The sequence below is a fragment of the Xyrauchen texanus genome, chromosome 21, assembly GCF_025860055.1.
Source record: "Xyrauchen texanus isolate HMW12.3.18 chromosome 21, RBS_HiC_50CHRs, whole genome shotgun sequence".
Taxonomy (NCBI): domain Eukaryota; kingdom Metazoa; phylum Chordata; class Actinopteri; order Cypriniformes; family Catostomidae; genus Xyrauchen; species Xyrauchen texanus.
The window spans coordinates 3,647,269-3,662,081 of NC_068296.1; the positions used below are offsets into that span (position 1 = coordinate 3,647,269).

Below are 14,813 nucleotides of genomic sequence, written 5' to 3' on the forward strand. Positions count from 1 at the left end.
AAGGAATTCTGGATGATTCTTCCTTACAGAACTGCTTCAGCTCAGACATGTTCTCAGGATGTCTGGAGTGAACGTCTCTCTTGAGGTCATTCCACAGCATCTCTATTGGGTTAAGGTCTGGACTCATCGCCCAACTTCTACTGAGCTTCAGCAACCCAGAAATTATCCTGTAGGATATCTTGATAAAAGAGATAAATTTTTCCCTCGATGGCAAGTGGTCCGGGCCCAAAGCAGCCCTAAATCAAGATGCTCCCTCCACCGTACTCCACTGTTGGGATGATGTTTTCATGTTGGTATGCGGTGCCCTTTTTATGCCATACGTAGTGCTGTGTGTTCTTCCCAAACAATTCAACATTAGTTTCATCAGTCCACAAAACATTTTCCCAGTAGTGTTGTGGAGTGTCAAAGAGTGTTTGGCAAACTTCAGGTGTGCAGCAATGTTTTTGTTGGAAGGCAGCAGCTTCCTTCATGATGTCCTGCCATGAACACCATACCTGTTTAATGTTTTCTGTATAGTAGACTCATGAACGGAGATGTTAACCAGTTCCAATGAGTCCTTCAAGTCTTCATCTGTCACTCTAGGGTTCTTGTTTACCTCATTGAGCATTCTGCGGCCCTTTGAGTCATCTTGGCTGGACGGCCACTTCTAGAGAGAGTACCTACAGTACTAAATCATCTCCATTTATAGACAATTTGTCTGTGGACAGATGAATATCTAAACTCTTCAAAACAACTTTGTATCGCTTTCCAGCTTCATGCAACCCAACAATTCTTGATTGTAGGTCATCTGAGATCTTTTTTGCGAGGTATGGTCACTATCATCAGATGCTTCTTGTGAATAGAAAACTCAAAATGTTTGAGTGCTTTTTATAAGTCAAAGTAGCTTTAACCCACACCTCCAATCTCGTTTCATTAATTAGATGCCAGGTTTTCCAACTCCTGTCTCTAATTAGCATTTAGTTGACGTCATTAGCCTAGGGGTTCACATACATGTCCAACCTACACTGTGAATGTTTGAATGATGTATTTAATATGTACCAGAACAATACAATAACTTGTTTGTTATTAGATAAAACAGATTGTGTTTGTTCATTTTTGTCATTTAGATAAAGATCAAACCAGAAATGAATCTTAATTTCATGATATCTAATGGATTTACTAATGTTAAGAACTTTAAATACTACAATAAACTAAAACTTTTCATGCTTCATTTAGTGAGCAAATAGAAATCGAACAAATCGAATAGTTATCTCTCTAAAGAACATGGGATTTGTGATTTATCACTTTAAAACCAGTAATGGGACACACATTTGTATTAAATTCGTATAAAGGTTCAAGAGCTAATTCCTGAATGACCCCATAACTTGCATTAATAAACATTTCTAAAGAACGTGTAAGATCGCGCTGATTCATAATTCTTTAATTCTACACACATTCAACTCACAGGACAAGATAATCATGATTAACATATTCATTAATATTCATTGTACATAATGTTGCATGAAAACACCAGAAGCTTCAGAAATAAGAGCAAGTTTTTGTTACTAATGACAGAAAGCAGATTGTATTCAGTTCAGACACACACGTTACATTCATGTGCAGTCCACATCTATTTCAATTCACCAACATGGACGTATTTTGATATATAAAGCACTTGTGCGAAACATAAAATACATACTAAAGTAAAAAATGTATCTCTGTTTGTGCGATATGCATAACAGATCTTCAAAGGAATATTACTGGTCTCCATGACACAAGGTCTCACTGGACAAATAGAAAAAGCTCAACTCTGTCTGCTAAATGTGTCATAGAATAATGGATACGCCAAACAGACGCCTTAATGTTGATTTGACCTTTTTTGAGATGTCCAATGAGAGCCAGTTTAAGTCTGTAAGCTGCACAACACAGAGATGCTTCAGTCACAGTATAAATCTTTGCTCTAGTCTGCCATTCATCCTCATTTATATTAAAAGACAAAAAGTCAATGGTGATTCACAACTGGAACCTGACAGATACTAAAGGCCAGGGACCTTCCAAAATAGTCTCTGAAACTTTTTCTTTGCCCCTGATTTCGTTTGGACGAACACACATTCATATGTATACTACACGCTGTGTGTTTACATCATGGCTGCCGTCTTGTCTAGTCCTAAGAAGGTACTTGGGCAAGTGTCTGCACAGGGACAAACAACGTTCGAGTCCTATGATAAGGGTAACAATGTTTGTGCAATACTCTAGTCCTGGGCAAGTGTATATTATAGGTGCAGTAATGAAATAGTCCTGCAATTTGACAAACAGATTTCTAAAAAACTACAAATCTTCTATGTAGTCCCTCAATACGAGCTGCTTGAAATGTCATATTTAACTACCCTAATACAAGGTTTAAATTCTTTATTCGTATTGGTGAGCTCCATCTGTGTCCATTTGTTTCAAACTATTAGTCCTTTTTAAATATTCTCAAAATTCCCTTTTTTAATGTAACATCATTTTAAATTTGAGCTGCTCATAAATATTTCATGTAGCTGAAAAAAAAAACTATTATTATTATTATTTATTAATTAAAAAGAAAAATTAAACCCTTTAAGCTCTGAAGGTGTTTTAAAGATTTCTTTTTTCAGTGGTATACCTAAAATTAAATGCTTGAAAAAAAAAAAAAAAAAAAAAACAACAAGGGTCAAGTGTTTGGTATCATTGTAAAGAAAAGTTTCAATTTTTTTTATTGATATATTCTAAGACTCTGAGCCTAAGAAACTGCTGAAAAATCTAAGCATCTTTTTTGTTTTTTTTCTTAGCATGCAGACATGATTTTAGTCATGAGATTTCACAGAATGAGTTTCATTCTGTGCCATTTGAGTAATCATCGAGTCTGTGTCATGTACTTGGCGCCATCTCCTGGTGGCTATATGTAACATTGTGTTTTGTGTGGATTGTCTAATGATCTGTGCATCTGATTATCTTGTGTGTGGGCTAATATGAGAGGTAATAACCTCCTCTGAGTAATGGTATGTGATATGACTGGTCATAATGCCTGCAAGCTTTGGAAAGTAGAGTTTTTACCAAACAATACCTATTTTGTGTTGGTCAAGAGTGTAGTTATTAATATTTTGACAAATGTTTTTTATCCCAGGCCCATCCGAGCTTAAAGGGTTCATGTAATTCTCAAGAAAATGTCCCGGTCATATTTAAGCCTGAATTAATACAAAAAACTACATATGAAATTATATTTTGCATAAAGTAAAATGAAGGCTACATTTAGGACCATTATGAAGATCTTTATTGCATTGTAATAATAGTTTCAGGGCACTTAAGCACATTTAACCTCCCTGTTGTCATTACTGTAACACATCTGGATGTTTTACTTTTATTATTCCCATTGTTTTCAATGATGATTCTCCTTCTAAACAGAGTAATTTACTGTATTACTCTTAAAGACGCAGTACAATTACTGTAAAATCAGCTAAATTAAAGGTAGTACCAAGAGATTACTACTATAATTAATAAATACTTACAATTCTAATAATAATAAATCAAATTTTTTGCATTGCTGACCTGTCATGAATATAATGCCACAATGTAAAAAAATCTTCATGGACCTAAAAATAGGCTACATTTTCTATTTGCAAAAAAAATTTAAAATTAAAAATGTGTTTCTTTTGATTTTAAAGTACAATCGGACCAGAACATTTCCTTGACAGGTTTGTGTGAATCAACCATTCAAAATGAGTCTCTGCTTTAATGTTTTTCTGATTCTATTATCATATAAATTTTCACATTCACAGAATCATAATTTATTCTTCTTTTAGGATCAAGAACATACACTAGCAGTGGCGTGAGGTAGTTTTTCCAGAACCTCTGTAGCTGCTCAGGATAGAGAGAGGACAGCCATGATTTGAGGAACAACATCAGTACAACTCCAGAAGCAGCGTAGAGAAAGAGTGCTTTCGGTCATGCCGAGTTGTTTTTTCCTTCTTGTGTCTCTTCGTCTTTATCTGATGATTCTTCTTTGTTTTCTAAATCGAAGTTCTGCAGAATGAAATAAAATCAGTAAACTTGGACATCATAATGAGAGTAATCATTAATATTAAAATGCACACCTCCAGCTCTCGCATAACTTCATCCATAAAGTCGTTGGAATTCATCTTGTAGGACAGAGCCATCTGAATGGCATCTTTAAAAACCTGTGGAACATTTCCAGAACATTAGAACTTCACAGAACAGAGCACTTGACTTCCTTTCTATGGTGTAGGGAGCTCTGCAGGTACTTGACAATCATGCACTTTTAAATCCTTACCTTCACCACATTGGTCCCATCAGCAGCAGATACAAAGTAGAAGGGCAGGCCTTGTTTCTTAGCAAAATTGAAACTCTTTTGGGTAACCTTCAAGTCAGCTGTTAACGAGAGCCCACATTGAAGAAAAGAAGGTAAGAGAGGCGCAAAGCATAACAGAAACTCATAATGCTCTTATCTATAATTTCACAGAAAAGAAAACAGTGAAATTTACCATCTATCTTGTTGGCGACCACCAGACATGGGATCTCTGGTCTGTACTCTCGCAGTTCTTTGTACCAATTTGGGAGGTTCTTATAAGTGATTTTTCTCTGTACATCAAACACCTGCCAATAAATTCTGGTTTTATTTTTTTTTTAAAGATTTCCACAAAATTTAATGAGCATTGTCATTTACAAACCATCTGGAGAACTACTTATTAAAAGCATGATTTGACCGAACACTTTTATCAAAAGCTGAAGCACACATTGTCAGAAATGCATCAAAACGGTCAAAGATGTCCGTCTAGTGCATGTTTACATGCGTTAGTGCTCAAAACAGCAAGACGCAGCAGCTGAATGAAACATGATGGAGTCTCCTTTTCCGAGTTGTTAATTGACATTGCATCTATTAAAAGCAGTGTGAGATACACGAATATGGTCAAAGAGTGCCAGTGGGAGGGGCTAAGGGTGCGATGATGTAAAGTAGGCGTTGGTGTTTTTTCCACTGTAGAGGCAGTCAAGAATTAATGACCCCCCTAGTGTTGTAGTGTAGTCGCAGAAGTAGACAACAAGCAGCTTGTGTTCAATACATACTTTTATTGCATTGGAGATTAAGTTTTGAAATATACAGTAAGTTTTTTTTATTGTAAAATGGTGTCTTATATGTCAAAAATATGAAGGTACATTTTATTCTTAATGACAAGGCTCCTTTAAAGGCAGAAATGTGAATCTTAACATTTTATAAAAGCACTTCATTAATTCTTCTGTTAAAAATGTTGTATTATTTCAACTGTAAACTTTAAATCTTCATTTTCAGAGAGGTGCTAATATTATTGTTCTTCGGGTACAAAGTTCTGTCACACAGGGGTTAACATTCAGAGGAGCTATGCTACACGATCAACATCAATAAACTCTTTTCCCTAGGAGCACTTGGTCTGGCTTACTCTTCTTTTTTTCTCCCATTTTGGAATGCCCAATTCCCAATGCGCTCTAGGTCCTCATGGTGGCATAGTGACTCGCCTCAATCCAGGTGGCGGAGGACGAATCTCAGTTGCCTCTGCGTTTGAGATGTCAATCTGTGCATCTTATCACGTGGCTTGTTGTGTGCGTTACCGCGGAAACATAGTGCATGTGGAGGCTTCACACTATTCTCCGCAGCATCCACGCACAACTCACCACGTGCCCCACCGAGAGCGAGAACCACATTATGGCGGCCACGAGGTTAACTCAACGTGACTACCCACCCTAGTAACCGGGCCAATTGGTAACTTAGGAATCCTGGAATCCTAATTGGAAAAGCAATATTTTTAACCAGCCCTAGTAGTGTAATTGTTTTGTAAAATTATACTTATTGTAAAACTTTGAGAGCACACAAATGTGAAAGATGTTGTCATGTAAATAGTATGTAACTTTCTTTTCTCTTACCATAACACAGGCATGAGCTTTATGGTAGTATGAGGGATGCATGCTTCGAAAGCGTTCCTGTCCTGCAGTATCCCAGAAATCTGTGGTGGAGGCAAACAGCTTTGAAGCTCAAATTACACACGAATTTAAACAAACTTTAATGGCATAACATTTTGTGTTGAAATGTACTGTTAAGTGTATTACATTTCATCAATATCAAAAAGGCAAATTTGCGATACCTTGAAGTTCTGTGCAGTTCTGCAGTTCAGTATGAACACACTTGACTGAATTAATGTTTTTACTGTTTGATCAACACTGGCGGACAGAAGTTTGGAATAATTAACAGATTTTGGTCTTATGGAAATAAATTGGTACTTTTATTCACCAAAGTGGCGTTCAACTGATCACAAAGTATAGTCAGGACTATAACAATTTGAAAATAACGTTCAAAACTTCTTAAACTACTTCAAAGAGTTCTCATAAAAAAATCCTCCAGGTGCAGCAATGACAGCTTTGCAGATCCTTGTTATTCTAGCGGTCAGTTTGTCCAGATACTCAGATGACCTTTCACCCCATACTTCCTGTAGCACTTGACCTTTCACCCCACACTTCCTGTAGCACTTGCCATAGATGTGGCCGTCTTGTCGGGCACTTCTCATGCACCTTACAGTCTAGCTGATCCCACAAAAGCTCAATGGGGTTAAGATCCATAACACTCTTTTCCAATTATCTGTTGTCCAATGTCTGTGTTTCTTTGCCCACTCAAACCTTTTCTTTTTGTTTTCTGTTTCAAAAGTGGCTTTTTCTTTGCAATTCTTCCCATAAGTCCTCCTGAGTCTTCTCTTTACTGTTGTACATGAAACTGGTGTTGAGCGGGTAGAATTCAATGAAGCTGTCAGCGGAGGACATGTGAGGTGTCTATTTCTCAAACTAGAGACTCTGATGTACTTATCCTCTTGTTTAGTTGCACATCTGGTCTTCCACATCTCTTTCTGTCCTTGTTAGAGCCAGTTGTTCTTTGTCTTTGAAGACTGTAGTTACACCTTTGGATGAAATCTTCAGTTTTTTGGCAATTTCAAGCATTGTATAGCCTTCATTCCTCAAAACAATGATTGACTGACGAGTTTCTAGAGAAAACTGTTTATTTTTTGCTATTTTGATCTAATATTGACCATAAGACACACCGGTATATTGCATACTGTGGCAACTCAAAAACAAACACAAAGACAACGTTAAGCTTCATTTAATGAACCAAATAGTTTTCAGCTGTGTTTGATATTATGGCAAGTGATTTTCTATCACCAAATGATCAATTTATCATGATTACTCAAGGATAAGGTGTTGGAGTGATGCTGCTGTCTAGATTTGATCAAAAATGTATTTTTTCAGTTAGTGATGGTGCTGTTTTTTACATCAGTAATGTCCGACTATACTTTGTGATCAGTTGAATGCCACTTTGGTGAATTAAAAGTACCAATTTCCTTCCAAAACAGCATTATTAAAAATTTTGGCAGCCACAGTAAATAAAGGATTATGCTTAAATGCTTAAATTTTAGTAGACAAATATACAGTATATATACACTAATATATATATATATATATATATATATATATATTAGGGCTGTCAATCAATGAAATTTTTCTATCAAATTAATAGCAATTATTTACATAAATAAAAATTTGCTGAGAAAGCCCCTCAAATAACAATAATTCAATATATAATGATGGAAAAATTATAAATAGTTATATTTAAATAATTACAAATAATACATACAGTGCATTCAGAAAGTATTTAGACCCCTTAATTTTGTTATGTTGCAGCCTTATGCTAAAATGCTTTAAATTATTATAGTTATTATTTTCACATCAATCTACACTACATACCCCATAATGGCAAAACAACACCTGATTTTTTGATAACTTTGCAAATTTATTCAAAATAAAAAGCTGAAATATCACATTGAAATAACTATTCTGACCTTTTCATTTGTAAAGAAATAAGAAAATTATTTTTACTTCATTATGATTCAAAATGAACAGATCAACTTATAACATTAATATCCAACTGCACTCAATTGATAAACTCTATACAATATTGTAATATTTTCATAGAAGATCAGTGATAAATATCGATATCGAATGATATGAAAAAGAATATCGTGATAATATTTTTTGCCATATCGCCCAGCCACACAACAGTTCATTATACCCATATAAACTTATTTTATTTATGGTCCTAATTATTTACTCACCCTCATGCCATCCCAGATGTATATTACTTTCTTTCATCTGCAGAACGCAAACAAAGATTTTAGAAGAATATTTCAGCTCTGTAGGCCAATTCAATGCAAGTGAATGGTGGCCAGACATTTCAAGCTACAAAAAGCACATTATGGGAGCATAAAGTTATCAATACTAATACAGTGGTTAAATCCATGTCCTCTGAAGCGATTCAGTTGACTTTGGGTGAAAACAAACCAAACTGTAACTTATCTTGCCATGGCAATCACTAGGCACAATCAGGATTTCAAGCTTGATTTCACTTTCTAGTGCTTGATGCATGCGCAGAGCCCTAGGTGGTGCTACAGGAAGCGTAATTGAGCTTAAATCCTGAGCACCAACAAAAATGTATAGTCGAAAAAGGAGTTATATTTTGGTTTATTCTCACCTAAAAAACCATTTGATCCGTTCAGAAGACTGATGAAACCACTGGAGTCTTATGGATTACTCTTTTGATACATTTATGTGCTTTGAGCTTTAAAGGTCTGGCCACTATTCACTTACATTGAATTGACCTACATAACAGCAATATTCTTCTGAATATCTTTTTTTTTTGTTTGTGTTCTGCAGGAAAAAACATTAAAGTCATACACATCTTGGATCGAATGAGGGTGAGAAAACGAACCATCCCTTTAATGGCGCATTCAAGTCAAATCAGAATGATCATTATTTATGGACAACTTAACAACATAGCAACAACCTGACAACCACACAGAACACCCTGGCAACTGCATAGCAATGTGCGGAAATACAGTTAAAACAACTTAACAACATAGCAACAACCTGACAACCACCCAGAACACCCTGGCAACTGCATAGCAATGTGCTGAAATACAGTTAAAACAACTTAACAACATAGCAACAACCTAAAGTGTCCACATTACTGCCTCTTCTTCCTGAGACAGCTGAGGATGTTTGGAATGAACCACCACATCCTCACACGGTTCTACAATAGTACTGTAGAGAGCATCCTGACTGGCTGCATCTCCGCCTGGTACGGCAATAGCACCGCCCACAACCGCAAAGAACTGCAAAGGGTGGTGCGAACTGCCAGAAACATCATCGGAGGTGAGCTTTCCTCCAGGACATATATAACGGCGAAGTGTGAAAAAAGCTCGGAGGATCATCAGAGACTCCAGCCACCCGAGTCATGGGCTGCTCTCACTGCTACCATCAGGCAGGTGGTATCGCAGCATCAGGACCCGCACCAGCCGACTACATGAAAGCTTCTTCCCCCAAGCAATCAGACTATTGAGCACTTGATCTCTCATGATCAATACACACCAGCACTGCACTTTATTCATCTATAATCTCACACTGGAATGTCATAATTATATTCTCCACAATACAATTACAGAATATATATATATATAATTTTTTTATATACTTTTTATTTTTATTGTATGTGCATTCTATATTGTGTGTATTGTTTACTGCACATTGTATATTATTATTATTTGTATATTGTGTTGTGTGTAATTATGTGTACATTTGCAAATATGGTGTTTACTGTAATTGGTATATGTCTCATTATTGTCATGACTGCTATGTTGCTCGGAACTGCACACAAGAATTTCACCTACTGTTGCACTTGTGTACATGGTAGTGTGACAATAAAGTGATTTGATTAAAGTGTGTTCAATTACACCATTTTTCATGCCACACTTACCAACCAGGATAGTTTTCCCGTTGATTGTGGTGGTGTATTTGTACAGAGTCAGAGCATAGGTGGACAGCTGCTGAGGCCGGCTGAAACATTTAATTAAGAACCAATCAGCTTTGAGAAAGAAACTACTATAATGAGCTATCATACAAGCCATGGTCCATATTCAGTTTTTATCTTTTTTTTTTTATATCCCCTTTTCTCCCCAATTTGGAATGCCCAATTACCACTACTTAGTAGGTCCTCATGGTGGCGCAGTTACTCACCTCAATCCGGACAAGTCTCAGTTGCCTCCACTTCTGAGACAGTCAATCCGCACATCTTATCACGTGGCTTGTTGTGCATGACACCACGGAGACTCATAGCATGTGGAGGCTCAAGTTACTCTCCGCGATCCACGCACAACTTACCACACGCCCCATTGAGAGCGATAACCACTAATTATGACCACGAGGAGGTTATCCCATGTGACTCTACCCTCCCTAGCAACTGGGCCAATTTGGTTGCTAAGGAGACATTGCTGGAGTCACTCAGCATGCCCTGGATTCAAACTTGTGTCTCCAGGGATGATAGTCAGCGTCAATACTCGCTGAACTACCCAGACCCCTCAGTTTTGATCTTCTTAAATTTAAGCTGTATTAAAAATGTAAATGTTCAAAATTACCTAGCAACACTAAGTGGAATTATTGTACCATCATCACATGTGCAAACATATAGAGAAAATTGGCATTAAAGGGTGAACCTCACCAAGATATGTCCAGGTCATATTTCACCCCAAAATTTAAAGGAAATGTAATATATATATATATATATATACACACTCACCCAAAGGATTATTAGGAACACCTGTTCAATTTCTCATTAATGCAATTATCTAATCAACCAATCACATGGCAGTTACTTCAATGCATTTAGGGGTGTGGTCCTGGTCAAGACAATCTCCTGAACTCCAAACTGAATGTCAGAATGGGAAAGAAAGGTGATTTAAGCAATTTTGAGCGTGGCATGGTTGTTGGTGCCAGACGGGCCGGTCTGAGTATTTCACAATCTGCTCAGTTACTGGGATTTTCACGCGCAACCATTTCTAGGGTTTACAAAGAATGGTGTGAAAAGGGAAAAACATCCAGTATGCGGCAGTCCTGTGGGCTGAAAATGCCTTGTTGATGCTAGAGGTCAGAGGAGAATGGGCCGACTGATTCAAGCTGATAGAAGAGCAACTTTGCCTGAAATAACCACTCGTTTCAACCGAGGTATGCAGCAAAGCATTTGTGAAGCCACAACACGCACAACCTTGAGGCGGATGGGCTACAACAGCAAAAGACCCCACCGGGTACCACTCATCTCCACTACAAATAGGAAAAAGAGGCTACAATTTGCAAGAGCTCACCAAAATTGAACAGTTGAAGACTGGAAAAATGTTGCCTGGTCTGATGAGTCTCGATTTCTGTTGAGACATTCAGATGGTAGAGTCAGAATTTGGCCTAAACAGAATGAGAACATGGATCCATCATGCCTTGTTACCACTGTGCAGGCTGGTGGTGGTGGTGTAATGGTGTGGGGGATGTTTTCTTGGCACACTTTAGGCCCCTTAGTGCCAATTGGGCATCGTTTAAATGCCACGGCCTACCTGAGCATTGTTTCTGACCATGTCCATCCCTTTATGGCCACCATGTACCCATCCTCTGATGGCTACTTCCAGCAGGATAATGCACCATGTCACAAAGCTCGAATCATTTCAAATTGGTTTCTTGAACATGACAATGAGTACACTGTACTAAAATGGCCCCCACAGTCACCAGATCTCAACCCAATAGAGCATCTTTGGGATGTGGTGGAACGGGAGCTCTGTGCCCTGGATGTGCATCCCACAAATCTCCATCAACTGCAAGATGCTATCCTATCAATATGGGCCAACATTTCTAAAGAATGCTTTCAGCACCTTGTTGAATCAATGCCACGTAGAATTAAGGCAGTTCTGAAGGCTGAAAGGGGGTCAAACACAGTATTAGTATGGTGTTCCTAATAATCCTTTAGGTGAGTGTATGTATATGTATATATATATATATATATATATATATATATATATATATATATAATACATTGTATTTTACATTAAATAAATTACTATTATTATTTTATTTAATAATTTTTTGACATTATTTTTATGACAAATACATTATAAAATGCAATCTATATAAATAGCCTATAGTCTCTATTTACTTGGATTTGGGGGTGAAATATGGCCCTGGCATGTTCTTGGCAGATTTTGTGAGATTAACTACATGCATATCTTTATTCAGATTGTCTGGCAAAACAACGTAAAAAAGGATACTATCCATCCATAAGGAATCTCTCCATCAGCCTGTAAGCAAAAATTCAAAGCATTATTTTAAGATAATCTGCAAATGGTTTTCCAGTTACCGATACTGAACAGAAGCAATAACACAGCTCCATTACAACACAGTTATGCATGCAAACATACTTGGATTTCCCCACAGCGCTGTCTCCAAGACAGATGATTTTAACCTGCTCGTCAGCGTCATATTTCTCCAGATCCAGATCAGAAATGCCTCCTGCGTCCATTATAAGACTAAAGACTATAAGAGTTTAACACTGAGCCTCTTACTGCAGTGGGATTATATAGACAGCTGACCAGACAGCTGAAACAGCTTTACTCCATCAAACGCGTTCGAACCATATTAATATAATATAGTTATATAGCATTACATCAAATAGTCACGACTCTTTCCTAAAAGATACAGTAACTTGACGGTATTATGACTTTGGCTAGCTGGATAATTAGTCGATTAGCGTGTTTATGTTAGCCAAGCTTCTTTTTTAATAATGTTCAATAATATCTAATAATCACTCGAAGACGGGTTTAAGGCTGATCGCAAATTGGTTCACTTTTACAGCTGGATTATAGACGAGACAATCATCGCTGTTTGAGTAGAATTCCTCGTTTGGTTCCTGAAAATACACTCTAAACATGCACGACAATAACAACGTGTCTCTAGGCAACGGCAAGACCCCGGAAGGGCTTCCTTGTGGTTGCGTCTAGACAGGATGCCTCTCTCATCAATCTCGCGAGATTCGTGTATAGAAGGGATCCCTCTCTCGACAATCTCGCGAGACTTCTGTCTAAAGAGGATCCCTATGTTGTCAATCTCGAGAGATTCATGTCTACGTTAATTTGAGGTCGCACAGCAACGAAGAGCATTCGTAAAAGCAGTGGCGATTCTGGCTAACTTGGTGCCCTAGGCAAGATCCGGGGTGGCGCAACCCCCCTCTTAACATCCCAACCCCTGGCCAACGTTCACTTGCATTGTATAGACCTAAATATTTGCGTTCTGCAAAAGAAAGAAAGCCATGTTTCTGGAATATCATGAGGGTAAATGATGAGAGAATTTTCATTTTTTCGTGTAACTAGACAATGAATATAGAAATGAAGTACGCGCACGCTAGTGTGTGTATATATATATATATATATATATATATATATATATATATGGCAAATTATATTAACATATACATTATATATACAGAACCTAAATTGCACAATTAAATTATAGAGTCAATAAATAAAGGAAATAGCAGAATACATGCAGGTTGCTGCTTGTGCTATTACACATAATTCCTAATTTCAAATTCAACCCACCACTCCTAGTTTTCATTGATGCAAAATCATCAATGACTTTGAAATCTTATGTTTGTTCAGAATGTAAGAATGCATTATGAACATCTATAATCCTAACCATTTAGTGCCTTTTTGGCTGAGTACCCCATCAGGAACAACTCAGGGCATCTTTCCCCATCACAATCTTGCGAGCTCTGTGCGGGGTGACACGGTTTGGGGCACCTTTCACCCATCGTGAGCCAGGTGTGAGGAGGCACAATTTGGGGCACCTTTCTGCCATCGCGATCTTGCAAGCTCTGTGTAGGGTCAATCGATCAGGTACCCTGTCATGCCGCCCCAGAGAGCTTTACCACCCTAGGCACCTGCCTATATCGCCTATGCCAGGATCCGCTACTGTTTCCGCTAATATTTCACATAATACATTTGATAGCTTTAACTCTACGTCTGTCACTTTTGGTCATGAGATATTATTGGTCACTGGAGAAACAAATCAATCAACTCAATAAGTTAAAGTCTGGGTGTGTGGTTTAGTGGTAACTATTTCACTCCTTACATAAGAAGACCCGGGTTCTAATCCGCTTAAATGTAACTTTATGTTTTAATAAACAAGTATTGCATCCACACTTCAGTGGATGTGCATCTTGGGACACATTTGTTTGGATTTGTCTTTGCGATTCGACTGGAAAGGACTCCAGTAACTATAGGAACGTGAGCTGCGGAACACAAACAAAATCTCCACAAGATTTGTTTAAAATGTTCCAGGTCTAAAAGAGATAAACGTCTTTAAACGTTAAGAGTTAATATGCATTATTAATAGAAAATTGTATATCCTATCTTATATGCTAAAATGAGAACTTTCCTGACCCATGACATAAAAAAAATATGCATCTTTTGTGTTAAAAATATTGCAATTTTTAATTTTGCAATTATTTGTCTTTATCTTATTTATGAATACATTTTGCCGTGATAAACTAAAATGAGCCGCCACTTTATGCAGAATGGGCCACAAAACAGTGCCGCTATATGCCTAAGGGGGCAACGATATGCAGGGAACGAGTAGTTCACTCAGAATTCAGATGCTACTACAACATGGCCAACACCCGAAATTGTGCAGTAAATAGTGGATAGGGGGCGATATACTGCACTATATCGGGTGCCAGCCATGTTGTAGTAGCATCTGAATTCTGAGTGAACTACTCGTTCCCTACATTCGTTCACTTGCTCTTACCCACAATGCACTCTGATTTTGAGTATGCAACGAGAGAGCGAGAGGGAGAGAGACTTTTCTGGTCGCATGAGGGCAGAGTTTAAAGATACTAAAACATAATAAATAAATACAATAAT

General features: G+C 37.5%; 1 protein-coding gene across 1 annotated transcript; it reads right to left on the minus strand.

Moving 5' to 3' along the window:
* Window positions 1-1,363: 1,363 nt before the first annotated feature.
* On the minus strand, window positions 1,364-12,850 carry rabl2 (RAB, member of RAS oncogene family-like 2). The gene is made up of 8 exons (XM_052151867.1): window positions 12,315-12,850; window positions 12,165-12,194; window positions 9,839-9,918; window positions 5,911-5,990; window positions 4,500-4,611; window positions 4,289-4,386; window positions 4,092-4,175; window positions 1,364-4,020 (listed from the first exon to the last, which is right to left on the minus strand). The coding sequence occupies exons 1-8, from the start codon at window positions 12,413-12,415 to the stop codon at window positions 3,943-3,945; spliced, it is 663 nt and encodes a 220-aa protein (XP_052007827.1). The 5' UTR covers window positions 12,416-12,850; the 3' UTR covers window positions 1,364-3,942.
* Between the last annotated feature and the right edge of the window lie 1,963 nt (window positions 12,851-14,813).